Source organism: Haematobia irritans, chromosome 4 (genome assembly GCF_050003625.1).
Source record: "Haematobia irritans isolate KBUSLIRL chromosome 4, ASM5000362v1, whole genome shotgun sequence".
Classification (NCBI taxonomy): domain Eukaryota; kingdom Metazoa; phylum Arthropoda; class Insecta; order Diptera; family Muscidae; genus Haematobia; species Haematobia irritans.
The window spans coordinates 157,477,548-157,494,729 of record NC_134400.1 but is presented as its reverse complement, the minus strand read 5'-3'; the positions used below and the strand labels follow the sequence as shown (position 1 = coordinate 157,494,729).

The 17,182-nt window shown below is 34.2% G+C and overlaps 1 protein-coding gene across 1 annotated transcript in view; it reads left to right on the top strand.

The window, feature by feature from the left end:
- The first annotated feature begins 4,112 nt into the window (after positions 1–4,112).
- Tmc (Transmembrane channel-like) overlaps positions 4,113–17,182 on the top strand; it is a 237,442-nt gene continuing 224,372 nt past the window's right edge. Inside the window, exon 1 of the mRNA XM_075307091.1 lies at positions 4,113–4,484. Coding sequence (XP_075163206.1) covers positions 4,113–4,484 — 372 coding nt within the window. The remainder of the gene's footprint in view (positions 4,485–17,182) is intronic.

Here is a 17,182-nt window from a genome sequence, read left to right as displayed (position 1 = left end):
TCCTGCTACGACCGAACACCAAAAAGTTTTTCAGCGGTGGACTATCCCACCTCAGTAATGCTGGTGACATTTCTGAGGGTTTCAAAGCTTCTCTAAGTGGTTTCACTGGAATGTGGAACGCCGTTCGGACTCGGCTATAAAAAGGAGGTCCCTTGTCATTGAGCTTAACATGGAATCGGGCAGCACTCAGTGATAAGAGAGAAGTTCACCACTGTGGTATCACAATGGACTGAATAGTCTAAGTGAGCTTGATACATCGGACTGCCACATAACCTAACCTAACCTAACCTAAGAGGCGACATGGTAAGGATGAGTTGAACGAAGTAGTTACAAAATTTGTAATTGATTCGTTGGTGCCTCTTAGAGTAGTAGAAAATCAATACTTCAAAAAAATATGTGAAGGATGTACCTCAGGACAAATAATTTCAAGGCGCCAGCTTGGTCGTGAAATAGATAAAAAATTTCAGAGCCATGTGGTGGAAACTAAGCTAAAACTTAAAGAGAGCAAGTTTGTTCGTACAACTGCTGATATTTGGTCATCACATAAGCGAAGTTTCTTTGGAGTCACTGCCCACTGGATACATTTAGGCGACCTGAACAGGGAATCAGCGGCGCTGTCATGCAGACGTTTTAAAGGTGTGCATTCGTACGACAAAGTGGCTGAAATCCTGAATGAAATACATTTTGAATATGAAATAGACACCACAAAATTGATAGCAACCGTCACTGATAATGGAAGTAATTTTGTAAAGGCGTTCAAAGTTTATGGAGTAGAAAGGGAAGCAATAGAGATTGCCGCCGAATATGAAAGTGATAATGAATATGATTGTGAGGAGGATTTAAACCAACAAATGTTGAAATCCGGGAATGAGGTGTTGCCTAATCATATTCGTTGTAGTAGCCACACACATAATTTATGTGCATCCCATAAACTATCGGACGAATTATTTGAAAAGCGTGTTGTGTTAAAATCTAACATGAGTAAAATGCGTTAAATTAACTTTGTTTTAAAATAGATTTACATTTTGATTTTGTTTTTTAATACATTTTTGAGAAATTTGTTTTTTTTTTCACATACGTATTTTTAAAATTTCATTTGAAACTTTCGAATAACAAATAACAAGTATATACGGCCGTAAGTTCGGCCAGGCCGAAGCTTATGTACCCTCCACCATGGATTGCGTAGAAACTTCTACTGAAGACTGTCATCCACAATCGAATTACTTGGGTTGCGGTAACACTTGGCGATGGCAAGGTATCTTAAAACTTCCTAACACCGTAATATATACCACATAGTCCATACGTGTTATATATTAAACTAAAATAATAAGTTTAAGGTTTCTATAGAAATAAATTTTTGACAAAATTTTCTATAGAAATAAAATTTTGTCAAAATTTTCTATAGAAATTAAATTTTGACAAAATTTTCTAAAGAAATAAAATTTTGACAAAATTTTCCGGAGATCAAATCTGGGGAACGGTTTATATGGGGGCTATATATAATTATGGACCGATATGGACAAATTCTTGCGTGTTTGTTAGAGACCACATTCTAACACCTTGTTCCAAAATTGAACCGGATCGGATGAATTTTACTCTTCCAAGAGGCTCCGGAGGACAAATCTGGGGATCGATTTATATGAGGGCTATATATAATTATGGACCGATATGGACCAATTCTTGGATGGTTGTTAGAGACCATATACTAACACCACGTACCAAATTTCAACCGGATCGGATCAATTTTGCTCCTCTAAGAGGCTGCGGAGGTCAAATCTGGGGATCGGCTTATATGGGGGCTATATATAATTATGGGTCAATGTGGACCAATTTTTGCATGGTCATTAGAGAACATATACCAACACCATGTACCAAATTTCAGCCGGATCGGATGAAATTTGCTTCTTTTAGAGGCTCCGCAAGCCAAATCGGGGGATCGGTTTATATGGGGGCAACATATAATTATGGACCGATGTGGACCAATTTTTGCTTGATTGTTAGAGACCATATACTAACATCATGTACCAAATTTCAGCCGGATCGGATGAAATTTGCCTCTCTTAGAGCAATCGCAAGCCAAATTTGGGGGTCCGTTTATATGGGGGCTATACGTAAAAGTGGACCGATATGGACCAATTTTTGCATGCTTGTTAGAGACCATATAGTAACACCATATAACAAATTTCAGCCGGATCGGATGAAACTTGCTTCTGTTAGAGCAATCGCAAGCCAAATTGGGGGGTCCGTTTATATGGGGGCTATACGTAAAAGTGGACCGATATGGACCAATTTTTGCATGGTTGTTAGAGACCATATACTAACACCATGTACCCATTTGCAATACCATCCGACCTACATCAATAACAACTACTTGTGCCAAGTTTCAAGTCGATAGCTTGTTTCGTTCGGAAGTGAGCGTGATTTCAACAGACGGACGGACGGACGGACGGACATGCTCAGATCGACTCAGAATTTCACCACGACCCAGAATATATATACTTTATGGGGTCTTAGAGCAATATTTCGATGTGTTACAAACGGAATGACAAAGTCAATATACCCCCATCCTATGGTGGAGGGTATAAAAAGATAACAAATAAATTTAAGTTATTTGTTTTGACAAATAAATGAATAAAAAAATTATTTGTTATTCCAAATAAAAACTAAATCGAATTTATTCGTTATCTTTTTATTCGTTATTTAGAATAAATTTTGACCAACACTGGCTGTCATGATGCGGAGGAAAAGGAATCAATTAAACACCTCTTGTATGAGTGTCCTGCATTCTGTGTAAGACGTAAGCAAATTTTAGGATCATACAGCTTTAGATTACTGGCGGACCTGGAAAACGTTAACTTAATGAATCTGCTAATGTTTTTGGAACAATCTGGTTGGCACAACAGAAGAAAATAATCGAGAAGTTTCAGCGGTTAAAACTAGTCTAAGTGAGCCTGAAACTTAATCGGGATGCCCTAACCTATGCACTCGGTTTTGGTCCCCACTGTATATACTTCATGGGATCTGAGGCCAATGTTTCAATGTGTTACAAACCGAATGGCAAAGTTAATATAACCCAATCCTATGGTGGATGCTTTAAAAAGTTTAGGCAGTTTCTCTGTCTATTGTAATCACGCTATAGCCTTAAAAAATGAAATAGTGCTGAAAGTTTGTTCAAACTCGTTTTTTGTCCATGTCCATGTTTCGATACAGCCCCCATATAAACCGATATATCGAACAGGGCAGTAGAATTCTTTCCCATAAAATAATTAACTTTTGTGCATACATATGCTCAAAATTATAAAATTTGCTAATCTGATTTGCAGATTATAAAATAATCTGCAACAGATGATTTGTATTTATATCCAAATGTTAGTGTGACGTAGAATATTTTTTATTTATTTTTTATTTTTTTTTTTTCAACACTCAATCAGCTTAATATTATTTTACATAAAATCCTCCATTTTATTCCGTTTATTCTAGCTCGTTGGCTAAATTCCACACCTGGTGTCACAAACAGAACAACCAAATTAATTGACCATCCATGCTTGGGAGTGCAAAAACTTTTAAATTAAAAAAGTGCGTTTGACGATAAATACACTGATGTCAGGCAATGAGCGTGGAACAAGACGGAACGTCACATCATAAACTACCTTAGAATAATAATAAAAAAAAAACTGGATAATAAACATATAGAAAAACACAACTTATGGTCATCATATGTGTTGGTATGTGTGAATACGAAGTTTCCTTAGAACCATAGAGCTGAGAGTAATAATATGTGTAGGTATATGAACGTTAGTAAATTACAGTATGTCCTTTATGTTTGTGTGTCTCTGTGTGTGTGTGTGTGTATTAGTTGCTTACGTTTTTAATAGCCACAATTTCATCCATGTCCATTTGAATGGCAAACAATTGCTGTATTTTTTTGTATATTGTTCAAAGTGTAGTCTTATGCGAAATACGGCAGTTAACGGACGTGTACGGGATTTACTATAAACACAAATTCGTAGCCCGCTTCCAAAACACAATCAAGACCTTGGAATTAGAAACATTTTAAACAATGAAATCTCCTAGTCTTCATTGAAGAACCCATATTGAATCTAAGCAACACCATGAAACAACAGAACTTTTTCGATGATCCCAAAGGCATTTTAGAACAAATTCGTAATCAACCTCAACAGCAAAATGAATTGCAATTCCCAACATCTACATCTACAAGTCAAATGGTGCCACAACAAAGACGTCGTTTATCCACATTTACTGCCCCATCAATGGTGCAAAACTCACCTTCGGCACCTTTGACAACGACCCCATTGGCTTTAGGTTATCCATCAACCAGTTCATTGGGCAGTGATCACCAATTACCTTTTGGGGCAATGCATCGTCGTCCTAAACCTGGAATTCTAAGACTCGATATGAGTAAGCCTCGACGTTCATCAGGTGGTTCAGTGGAATTTCGAATGCAACCGCACATGTTTGGAGCGGTAAGTTCATGATGTGAATGTAGATGTATGTGTGTGTGTTTCTATAAATAGACTTTGCCATACTTTTTATACTTATCTATATCACTTTAGTAGTGAACAAAAACAATATTGTGTCAACATTTTCATACACTCAACAAAAAAAAAAATACTTGGATTCAAAAACTATGGCATTCCTTTCAGGTATTGATACCAGGCCAAAAGGTGCAATTTTTTATACCCTGCGCCACACTGTGGAACAGGGTATTATAAGTTAGTTCATATGTTTGTAACACCCAGAAGGAGACGAGATAGACACATGGTGTCTTTGGCAATAATGCTCAAGGTGGATCCCTGAGTCGATATAACCATGTCCGTCCGTCCGTCCGTCTGTCTGTGAACACATTTTTGTGATCAAAGTCTAGGTCGCAATTTAAGTCCAATCGCCTTCAAATTTGGCACATGTTCCAAATTTGGGTCAGGATAGAACCCTATTGATTTTGGAAGAAATCGGTTCTGATTTAGATATAGCTCCCATATATATCTTTCGCCCGACATGCACTAATATGGACCCAGCAGCCAAAGTTTTATACCGATTTGCTTGAAATTTTGTACAAACATAACACAAATTTTATTGAAATCGGTTCGGATATAGATATATCTCCCATATATATCTATCGCCCGATATGGAACCGATCTGGTCATAATTGGCGTGTTTATCAACCGATGTTCTTCAAATTCCGTACACACGAATATTTTATGAGTCTCAAAAAAACTTGCAAAATATCAGCCAAATCGGTTCAGATTTAGATATAGCTCCCATATATATCTTTCATCCGATTTAGACTCATATGGCAACAGAGGCCAGAGTTTTGGCCCAATTTGGTTGACATTTTGCACTAGGAGTACAATTAGTAATATAGTCATGTGTGCCAAATTTGATTGAAATCGGTTCAGATTTAGATATACCTCCCATATATATGTTTTTCTGATTTCGACAAAAATGGACAAAATACCAAAATGTTGGTAAATACCTTGTCAAATCGCCACTGCTTAGTCGAAAAGTTGTAAAAATGACTCTAATTTTCCTAAACTTCTAATTCATATATATCGGGCGATAAATCATAAATAAACTTTTGCGAAGTTTCCTTAAAATTGCTTCAGATTTAAATGTTTTCCATATTTTTTTACCTCCCTAGTGCATTAGCCGACTTAAATTTTGAGTCTATAGAATTTGTAGAAGTCTATCAAATTCTGTTCAGATCGAGTCATATTTAAATGTATGTATTTGGGACAAACCTTTATATATAGCCCCCAACACATTTGACGGATGTGATATGGTATCGAAAATTTAGATCTACAAAGTGGTGCAGGGTATAATATAGTCGGCCCCGCCCGACTTTAGACTTTCCTTACTTGTTTAAATTAATTTGTTGGGATATTCCCATGTCAATATATTTAAATCTGGATCACGGTTGTCACTCGAGCCACAAATCTAACAAAATTTCGAGAAAATTTTACAAAAATTCACACAAAAAATTTTTTTTCAAAATATTATTTCTATACGAAATTTTGCTAAAATTTTATTTCTATAGAATATGTTGTCAACATTTTATTTCTATAGAAAATTTTGCCAAAATTTTATTTATATAGAAAATTTTGTGAACATTTTATTTCTATAGAAAATTTTGTCAACATTTTATTTCTATAGAAAATATTGTCAAAATTTTATTTCTATAGAAAATTTTGTCAAAATTTTATTTCTATAGAACATTTTTTCAGCATTTTATTTCTATAGAAAATATTGTCAACATTTTTTTTTTCTATAGAAAATTTTGTGAACATTTATTTCTATAGAAAATTTTGTCAAAATTTTATTTCTATAGAAAATTTTGTCAAAATTTTATTTCTATAGAAAATTTTGTCAAAATTTTATTTCCATAGAAAATATTGTCAACATTTTATTTCTGTAGAAAATTTTGGCAAACTTTTATTTCTATAGAATTTTTTGTGAACATTTTAATTCTATAGAAAATTTTGTCAAAATTTTAGTTCTATAGAAAATATTGTTAACATTTTATTTCTACAGAAAATTTTGTCAAACTTTTATTTCTATAGAAAATTTTGTCAAAATTTTATTTCTATAGAAAATTTTGTCAAAATTTTATTTCTATACATACAAAAAAAAAATTTTCTGATTCAATCACCAAATTAATTGATCCAATTAATTTTTTAATTGAAATGTCTTCAATCACGAAAATGATAGTATCAATCACAGTTTTAATTGGGAAAAAATTCTTGATTAAAAAATTAATTGATTTTTTCAGCAAATTTCAATTAATTTTTTAATTGATTCAATTAAAAATTTAATTGATGTTGATTGCAAAACTCAATTAATTTATCAATTAAAAAAGGTAACTATTTTTAATTACTTTCTGAATTGGCTTAGAGTTTTTATTTGGATTAACAAATGATTGTTTGAAATACATTTTTAATTAAAAATTTAAAAAAAAAATCAGCACTTTTTTTTAACCCTTTCACTACCGATGTCCGCTTTGAAGGACATTCGAAAAAGACACCAAATTCTATTTTTCCACTTAGTTTTGATTTATTTCTCGATGTTATTTTAAAGTAATCTAAATAACCTATAAATATTTTCCATATTGGTGAGGTCCAAAATACATTTTTGTAAACTTCTTTAGAAATAAACGAAAAATACGTAAATTTGAGACAATTTTTCTACTGTATGTTTCTAGTAAATGGACATTCATACCAAAACTATAGCTGACACTTTTTCGGGTTCTTTTTTGTATTTTTGCTCACACTTTGAAGGACATTATAGGCCAAATAGCGCTTATTTTCGTAAGGCCACTTGGTCACAATTCAAGAATCAAATTTTCAAAACAAGCTCATATAGCTCTTGAAGTATTTGAAGTAGGTTTTCAAAATGGCAATTTTTGTTCTACATGCTGTTAGTTCAAGTAAAAACAGAAGAAAAATTAAAGTTTTTAACATTAGGTTTATTTCGGTAGTGAAACGGAATTAGTCTTCCAAATTTGATTAAAAAGTTAATTGTATCAATTAATTTTTTAATTAAAAATTTAAAAATTTTCAATCATTGACTTAATTAACTTAATGTTTCTATCATGATTAAAAAGTTAATTGTATCAATTAATTTATTAATTGAAAAAATTTTCAACTTCAATTAACTTTTTAATTGGAAATATTTTGGTGATATTTTTTTCTGTGTAAAAAATATTGTCAAAATTTTATTTGTATAGAAAATTTTGTCAACATTTTATTTCTATAGAAATTTTTTTCAACATTTTATTTCTATAGAAAATATTGTCAAAATTTTATTTCAATAGCAAATTACCAAATGGACGGACACCAAGCGCTAGATCGATTCAGGAGGTGATTCTGAGTCGATCGGTATATATTTTATGGGGCCTAAAATCAATATTTCCTGACCACTATATGGTTTAGGGTATAATTATTAAAGTCATGGAAACTTTTTTCCATGAACTAATATACAATTAAATCGGCTTTAGTGAAATATAGGGTTCAATTTTTTAAGTGTATGTATATATGTGTATACTGATGTATAGTAAATCCCATGCAAAATCCTTCTCATACAATGGGAAAACGTTTCTTGTAAAAGAGCGATCTCCTCCAATGTTCGTGTGTACACAATTTGAATGGAGCACATGAATAGTGGAATTAAGTAATTGAAATAAATGCCCTTATAATTGTAGTAAGCATCTCGTATGGGACTACTTGGAAAAGTAATAAAACTAAAATTGTTTCACATCAATTTAGTGTTTATCCTGTTTAGAAAAAGTCACAGGACAATGAAATATACACGACACTGGGTTCGGTCTATGTCGAAGTTAATTTACGTTCCAGCACAGTGTGACTTGACACACGCAGTTAGAAAGATTGGAAGCTAGGAATATACATTGGAAAAAACTAAAACATTTTATGATAAAAATAAAATACGTCATGCGAAAATTGTGTTTTGTTTCCTTTGAGTTTCTTCCATAATATTCCCCTTTTAATTCAATGACGATTTATCGACTTCTTGGTTAAAAGTTCAATTTCGATGGAAAGGCAAAATCTTTGGAGTCTGGCAAATTTTTTTTCAGTGTACCATTTACGACATTTTGTAAAATAAAGCAAAAATACATTGACATTAAACATTAATCATGGCGCCCCAGCAAAAACTAGGTAACCACAACTCATTACAATTTGCATTACTAGCAGTAAAACTCTCATTACACGTTGCATTACATTGCGATGAATTATAATGACTAACTTATGACAATAATAAATACATCTCAGTAATTTGTGATGATTATTCTCAAAATGTAATGCAGTTCACCGATAATGGCTAAATAAAATGGAATTAATTATGGCATAATTAGCTATAAACATCAACAGAATTGAGCATTTACTTAAAAAATTTCAAAAAAATGTAATCTAAGGTTGATTCTGAAGATTTTCCCGGCATTTAAATGAATGTAGGTAGTATTCACGAATTTAACTCACTAGTTGTTTTAGTAAGTTTTTATACCCCCCCCCCCCCATAGAATGGTGACGGGTGTATAATAAGTTTGTCATTCCGTTTGTAACACATCGAAATATCGATTTCCGAAATTCTAAGACGGTATAACGATGTCCGTCTGTCTGTTGTAATCACGCTACAGTCTTCAATAATGAAGCAATCATGCTGAAATTTCGCACAAACTCGTCTTTTCCTGCAGGCAGGTCAAGTTCGAAGATGGGCTATATCGGTCCAGGTTTTGATATAGTTCCGATATAAACCAACCTCCCGATTTGGGGTCTTGGGCTTATAGAAATCGTAGTTTTTATCCAATTTGCCTGAAATTTGAAATCTAGAGGTATTTTATGACCATAACGAGGTGTGCCAAAATGGTGAGTATCGGTCCATGTTTTGGTATAGACCCCATATAGACCGATCTCCCGATTTTACTTCTCGGGCTCATAGAAACCGCAGTTTTTATTCAATTTACCTGAAATTGGAAATCTAGAGATATTGTAGGACCAAAAATACTTGTGCCAAAAATTGTGAGTATCGGTCCATGTTTTGGTGTAGCCCCCATATAGACCGATCTCCCGATTTTACTTCTTGGGCTTATAGAAACCGCAGTTTTTATTCAATTTACGTAAAATTGGAAATCTAGAGGTATTGTAGGACCACAAATACGTGTGCCAAAAATTGTGAGTATCGGTCCATGTTTTGGTATGGTCCCCATATAAAACGACCTCCCTATTTGGGGTCTTGGGCTTATAGAAACCGTAGTTTTTATCCAATTGGTCTGAAATTTGAAATCTAGAGGTATTTTAGGACCATAAAGAGGTGTGCCGAAAATGGTGAGTATCGGTCCATATTTTGGTATAGCCCCCATAAGAACGATTTCCCGATTTAACTCCTTGGGTTTCTAGAAACCGTTGTTTTTATCTGATTTGCCTGAACTTGTAAATATTCTGGTATTTTAGGCCCACAAAAACGTGTATCGGATTAAGTTTTTATCGGTCCATTTGGTAATGCCTCGATATAGACCGACTTCACTTCATGAGGGTGTAGAAGGCGCACTGATCATGAAAATTGCTTAAAACTCAATGTAAAATTTCCAGGTTTTACTTCTACAGATTTAAGATTTCAAATCAAGACGTTATTTTATAACTTTCTTGCACACTTACAAGATATGTTAATGATTCCTCTAAAACGCAAACAAAAATGGTTCTTATAAATCCAAAATCTGATATAGTCCTCATAGGTGAAATCTTTAAATTTATCTTCGGGAAGTGACCTCAAGTCCTCCTGAAATTTCAAAGGAAACCCTAATATTTGGTTCATGGTGGTGGGTATTTAAGATTCGGCCCGGCCGAACTTAATGCTGTATATACTTGCTATACCCTTCACCACTACTGTGGTATAGGGTATAATAAGTTTGTGCATTTGTATGTAACGCCAAGAAGGAAAAGTATGAGACCCATCGTTTAGCATACCGATCGTCTTAGAATTAAATTCTGAGTCGATTTAGCGATGTCCGTCTGTCTGTCTGTCCGTCCGTCTGTCTGTCTGTTCATGTATTTTTGTGCGCAAAGTACAGGTCGCAGTTTAAATCCGATCGTCTTCAAATTTGGCATATGGTCGGTTTTTGGGACAAAGACAATCGCTATTGATTTTGGAAAAAATCGGTTCAGATTTAGATATAGCCGCCATATATATTTATCCCCGATCTGGTCATAATTGGCGTGTTTATCAACCGATGTTCTTCAAATTGAGTACATCCGAATATTTTATGAGTCTCGAAAAACTTGCAAAATATCAGCCAAATCGGTTACCATCTCAACTCCTTCACATTTGCTGGAAGCTCTATAAAGGAGACAATTTTTTTACTTCTACAAATCCTCTAGAATTAAAATTTAAATCGGCTAACGCTATCCAGTTAATTGGAGGAAACTTCCATTGAAAATGGGTCTAAAATGTGTAATAGTCTACCATATTTCCCCAACTTTGGTGTACGTATATATAGGAGCTATATATAATCTGAACCGATTTTGACTAAATTTGACATGTATAGGTAGAATAATAATTCTGCTATCTATGCGAAATTTTACGTATGTTAAATGGGAGTATAACTTTGGCCGCCTGGTCATATGAGTGCACATCGGACGGAAGATATATATGGGAGCCATATCTAAATCTGAACAGATTTCAACCGAATTTGGCACAATTACCGATACTACTAAACGTATTCCTTGTGCGAAATTTGAAGCAAATCACGACAAACCCCTGGATTTTGAGGCCATATAAGTTCAAATCGGACGAAAGATATATATGGGAGCTATATCTAAATCTGAATCGATTTTGACCATATTTGGCACATACAATAGTATCGTTAAAAGTACTACTTATGCAAAATTTGAAGTAAGTCAGGGCTAACCTCTGGCTTTTGAGACCATATAAGTCCAAATCGGGCGAAAGATATATATGTGAGCTATATCTAAATCTGAACAGATTTTAACAAAATTTGACACACTTAACGATACTATTAAACGTACCCCTTGTGCAAAATTTGAAGCAAGTCACGGTAAAACTCTGGCTTTTGTGGCCATATAAGTTCACATCGGACGAAAGATATATATGGGAGCTATATCTAAATTTGAACCGATTTCTATCAAATTTACCAAGCATTGGTAGAATGTCAATTCTACCCTCTGTGCAAAATTTCACGAAGATCGCTAGTAAACTTTGGCCTCTGTGGTCACATGAGTCTAAATCGGACGAAAGATATATATGGGAGCTATATCTAAATCTGAACCGATTTGGCTGATATTTTGCAAGATTTTTGAGATTCATAAAATATTTGGATGTGCGGTATTTCAAGAAAATCGGTTGATAAACACGCTAACTATGACCACATCGGGGATAAATATATATGGCAGCTATACCTAAATCTGAACCGATTTTTTCCAAAACCAATAGCGATTGTCTCTGTCCCAAGAAACGGGCCTATGCCAAATTTGAGGACGATCGGACTTAAATTGCGAGCTGTACTTTATGAACAAAATTACATATACAGACAGACGGACGGACAGACAGACAGACGGACATCGCTAAATCGACTCAGAATTTAATTCTAAGCCGATCGGTATACTAAAAGATGGGTCTATGACTATTTCTATTCTATTTCCACTACTTCTTGGCGTTACATACAAATGAACAAACTTATTATACCCTGTACCACAGTAGTGGTGAAGGGTATAAATAGTAGATTGTTTTATAGGAAAAATGAAAATTAAACTAAATTGTACTTCACATTTTGATATTTCCAGAAAACATTGTTAAAACCAGGAAAATTTAATGTCCTGGTGTACTTTTTTAAGTGCAATTCATTCCAAATCATAGTTCATAAAATATTGGAGACATACTTCAAAAAAGGAAAATTTCATTGGGCTGAGGAAAATTTCGCAAAAAATAATAAAACTAAAATTTTTTGCAATGAAAATCTGTTAAAATTAGCTTTAGTTTAATTTTTTCGGTGTAGGAACTTTTTTAGGAAAGTACTATAATGAAAACTATAATTTATATATTTCAAGAACTTTAACCTACCTGGGTGGCTGATATGTAATGCATTAAAATAAAGCGCTATATTTATACCCTTCAACACAACTGTGGTACAGGGTATAACAAGTTTGGGCGACCACGGTTGCCACAGTTGGTAAAATTCTATCGAAAATGGTAGATTTTTTACTGCTTGGTAGATTGGTAGGATTCTTGATGTTCTGGTAGATTTTGCAAAATATTCCTCTCCATCTAAGAGGTAAAGGGTGGTTAAAATTTCAAGGGCCGATGTTGATGTTGATTGAATAAAACACAAACTATTTAGGAAATTATTGTAATTTTATTTTATTATGATATATTGGTATTGCTCAATTATGTATGGAACAAAATATCGGCCAAATGGGCGCCGCGACCTCGGTGGCACACCTTCATCCGATGGTCCAAATTTTCGATGACGCTGAGACATAATGGAGGTTCTATGCCGTTAATGTGCCAATTATCTCATTCTTTAGCTCTTGAATTGTTGCTGGCTTATCGACGTACACCTTTTCTTTCAAATAACCCCAAAGAAAAAAGTCCAACGGTGTCAAATCACATGATCTTGGCGGCCAATTGACATCGCCATCACATGAGATAACACGGCTATTGAATTTGTTGCGCAAAAGATCCATTGTTTCGTTAGCTGTGTGGCAAGTGGCACCGTCCTGCTGAAACCACATATCGTCCACATCCATATCTTCCAATTCGGGCCATAAAAATTTCGTTATCATCTCACGATAGCGATCATCATTCACAGTAACTGCCTGACTGGCCTCATTTTGGAAAAAATACGGCCCGATGATGCCGCCAAACAGTCACTCTTTGTGGGTGCATTAGTTTTTCGACAATCACTCTTGGATTCTCATTCGCCCAAATGCGGAAATTCTGTTTATTGACGAATCCACTGAGGTGAAATGTGCCTCATCACCGAAGATGATTTTCTTCGAAAATTGATCATCCACTGTTGCCATTTCTTGGAACTATTCTGCCCATTCACGACGTCCATGGTTCAAATTGAAAAGTCTGAAATAAAGAAATGTCAAATAAAATTCGGACAAAAACTTGGCGTTTAGGTGTGGTTCTTGAATGTGACCATTACTTACAATTTAACCATTACTTCACAAATTTTGTATAGAAATAAAATTTTGACAAAATTTCTTAGATAAAATTTTAACAAAATTTCTTAAATAAAATTTTGACAAAATTTCTTAAATAAAATTTTAACAAAATTTCTTTGACAAAATTTTGATAAATTTTCTATTGAAATAAAATATTGACAACATTTTCTCTAGGAATAAAGTTTTGATAAAATGTTCTCTAGAAATCATTGACAAAAATGTTCTAAAGGGTGATTTGTTAAGAGCTTGATAACTTTAAAAAAAAAAAAAAACGCATAAAATTTGCAAAATCTCATCGGTTCTTTATTTGAAACGTTAGATTGGTCCATGACATTTACTTTTTGAAGATAATTTCATTTAAATGTTGACCGCGGCTGCGTCTTAGGTGGTCCATTCGGAAAGTCCAATTTTGGGCAACTTTTTCGAGCATTTCGGCCGGAATAGCCCGAATTTCTTCGGAAATGTTGTCTTCCAAAGCTGGAATAGTTGCTGGCTTATTTCTGTAGACTTTAGACTTGACGTAGCCCCACAAAAAATAGTCTAAAGGCGTCAAATCGCATGATCTTGGTGGCCAACTTACCGGTCCATTTCTTGAGATGAATTGTTCTCCGAAGTTTTCCCTCAAAATGGCCATAGAATCGCGAGCTGTGTGGCATGTAGCGCCATCTTGTTGAAACCACATGCCAACCAAGTTCAGTTCTTTCATTTTTGGCAACAAAAAGTTTGTTAGCATCGAACGATAGCGATCGCCATTCACCGTAACGTTGCGTCCAACAGCATCTTTGAAAAAATACGGTCCAATGATTCCACCAGCGTACAAACCACACCAAACAGTGCATTTTTCGGGATGCATGGGCAGTTCTTGAACGGCTTCTGGTTGCTCTTCACTCCAAATGCGGCAATTTTGCTTATTTACGTAGCCATTCAACCAGAAATGAGCCTCATCGCTGAACAAAATTTGTCGATAAAAAAGCGGATTTTCTGCCAACTTTTCTAGGGCCCATTCACTGAAAATTCGACGTTGTGGCAGATCGTTCGTCTATTCATGATGAAATGTCAAAGCATACAGAGCATCTTTCTCTTTGACACCATGTCTGAAATCCCACGTGATCTGTCAAATACTAATGCATGAAAATCCTAACCTCAAAAGAATCACCCTTTATAAGACTAAAATTTTGACAAAATTTTTCCAATGGAAATAAAATTTTGACGAAATTTCCTATAGAAATAAAATTTTGATAAAATTTTCTATGGAAATAAAGTTTGGCAAAATTTTCTATAGAAAAAATTTTGACATAATTTTCTAAAGATTAAAAAATTTTGATAAAATTTTCTAAAGATTAAAAAATTTTGACAAAATTTTCTATAGAAAATAATTTTAACAAAATTTTCTATAGAAATAAAATTTTCTATAGAAAAAGAAAAAACATTGACAAAATTTTCTTTAAAAATCAAGTTTTTTTTAAGTTTTTTTATTTATTAGTTTTTTTGGTAAAATTTTCTTAAATTTTTGGTAGATTATTTTTAGATTGAGTGGCAACCGTGAACGCGACCCAGTATACCAATCGTCTTAGTATTAAAAGAGTCGATTTAACACTGGAAAATCATCCTTATATTTTATACACCAACGTCATCCTTCGTCATTTGGACTACGGCTTATTTCTAGACGCTATAATATGCATCGTGAGCAAAAATGAGACCATAAATTTATTTTTTTTCTTATTCAATTTGTTTTTAATTAGTATAAAACAAAAATTCATAAAATTGTTGAATTAATATAACATAAATTTATCATTTCCCAATCGAATAAAATGCATTTCAGATCGAAAACGAAATTACGCGTCGTCATTTTGACGAAGGACGACTGTCCAGGGTTAAGTAGGTCCGTCTGTCGGTTCATGTATTTTTGAGTGCAAAGTACAGTTCGCATTTTAAGTTCGATCGTCCTCAACTTTTTTCAAATGGTCTGTTGAACTCCGTTCCACAACTTTTTTGTTTATTATTAACTTTTGAATGTTTTGAATAATAATTAAATATTTGAATTTGACGTAAATAATTGAATTGCCAATACCTAATATGAATTATTGTTTTCGATACTTGAATTCAAACTTTATGCGATAACCCTAAGCTTTTACTCAAAATGAATTAATTGTTGTAAATTCTTAACCATAATGTCTGACTGACACTTCGTTTGTTGTAAAACTTCACTTGTGCTTCGTCACTGCCCCTTGTAAGCTGCCGTCATCCTGAATAAAGCCATACTTTGAATTCTTAAACTTAAACTTTGCCTTTTGCTTTCTTCTCTTTTCGTTACAAAAAATTTTTACATTTCCGAGAGTTAATCTTTACATACAGTCCACTAAAGGAAACACCTCACGGATTTGTACATGGTCAAATTGACAATCCCTGTTGATTTTGGAAAAAATCGGTTCAGATTTATATTTATCACCGATTCGGTCATAATTGGAGTGTTTATGAATTCATCTTTTTCAAATTTCGTTCAACATTTTGTGAGCCCTGTAAAACTTGCCAAATAAGTTCAGATTTATATATAGATCCCATAAATATCGTTCGACCAACATGCACATATATGATCGCAGAGCCCAGAGTTTCATATTGATTTTGCACAAGAAATACCTTTGATAGCATCGTTAAGTATGCCAATCGATTCAGAGTTAGATATAGCTCCCAAACAGAAAACAATTTCACGAACATTTTTATAGCCTTCACCAGATCCGTCTGTAACACATCGAAATATTGCTCTAAGACCCCATAAAGTATATATATTCTGGGTCGTGGTGAAATTCTGAGTCGATATGAGCATGTCCGTCCGTTTGTTGAAATCACGCTAACTGCCAAGTTTCAAGCTATCGACTAGAAACTTGGCACAAATAGTTGTTATTGATGTAGGTCGGATGGTATTGCAAATGGGCCATATCGGACCACTTTTACGTATAGCCCCCATATAAACGGACCCCCAAATTTGGCTTTCGGAGCCTCTAAGAGAAGTCGTGCGTGAGCGTGCGTGAGTAATAAAATCGGTTCCCTAGATTTGGCTTGCGGAGCCTCTAAGAGAAGAAAATTTCATCCGATCCGGCTGAAATTTGGTACATGGTGTTAGTATATGGTCTCTAACAACTATGCAAAAATTGGTCCACATCGGTCCATAATTATATATAGCCCCCATATAAACCGATCCCCCGATTTGGCTTGCGGAGCCTCTAAGAGAAGCAAATTTTATCCGATCCGGCTGAAATTTGGTACATGGTGTAAGTATACGATCTCTAATGGCCATGCAAACATTGGTCGAAATCGCTCCTTAATTATATATAGCCCCCATATAAACCGATCCCCAGATTTGACCTCCGGAGGCCCTTCGAAGAGCAAAATTCATCTGATTCGGTTGAAATTTGGTACGTGATGTTAGTATATGGTATCTAACAACCGTGCAGGAATTAGTTCATATCAGT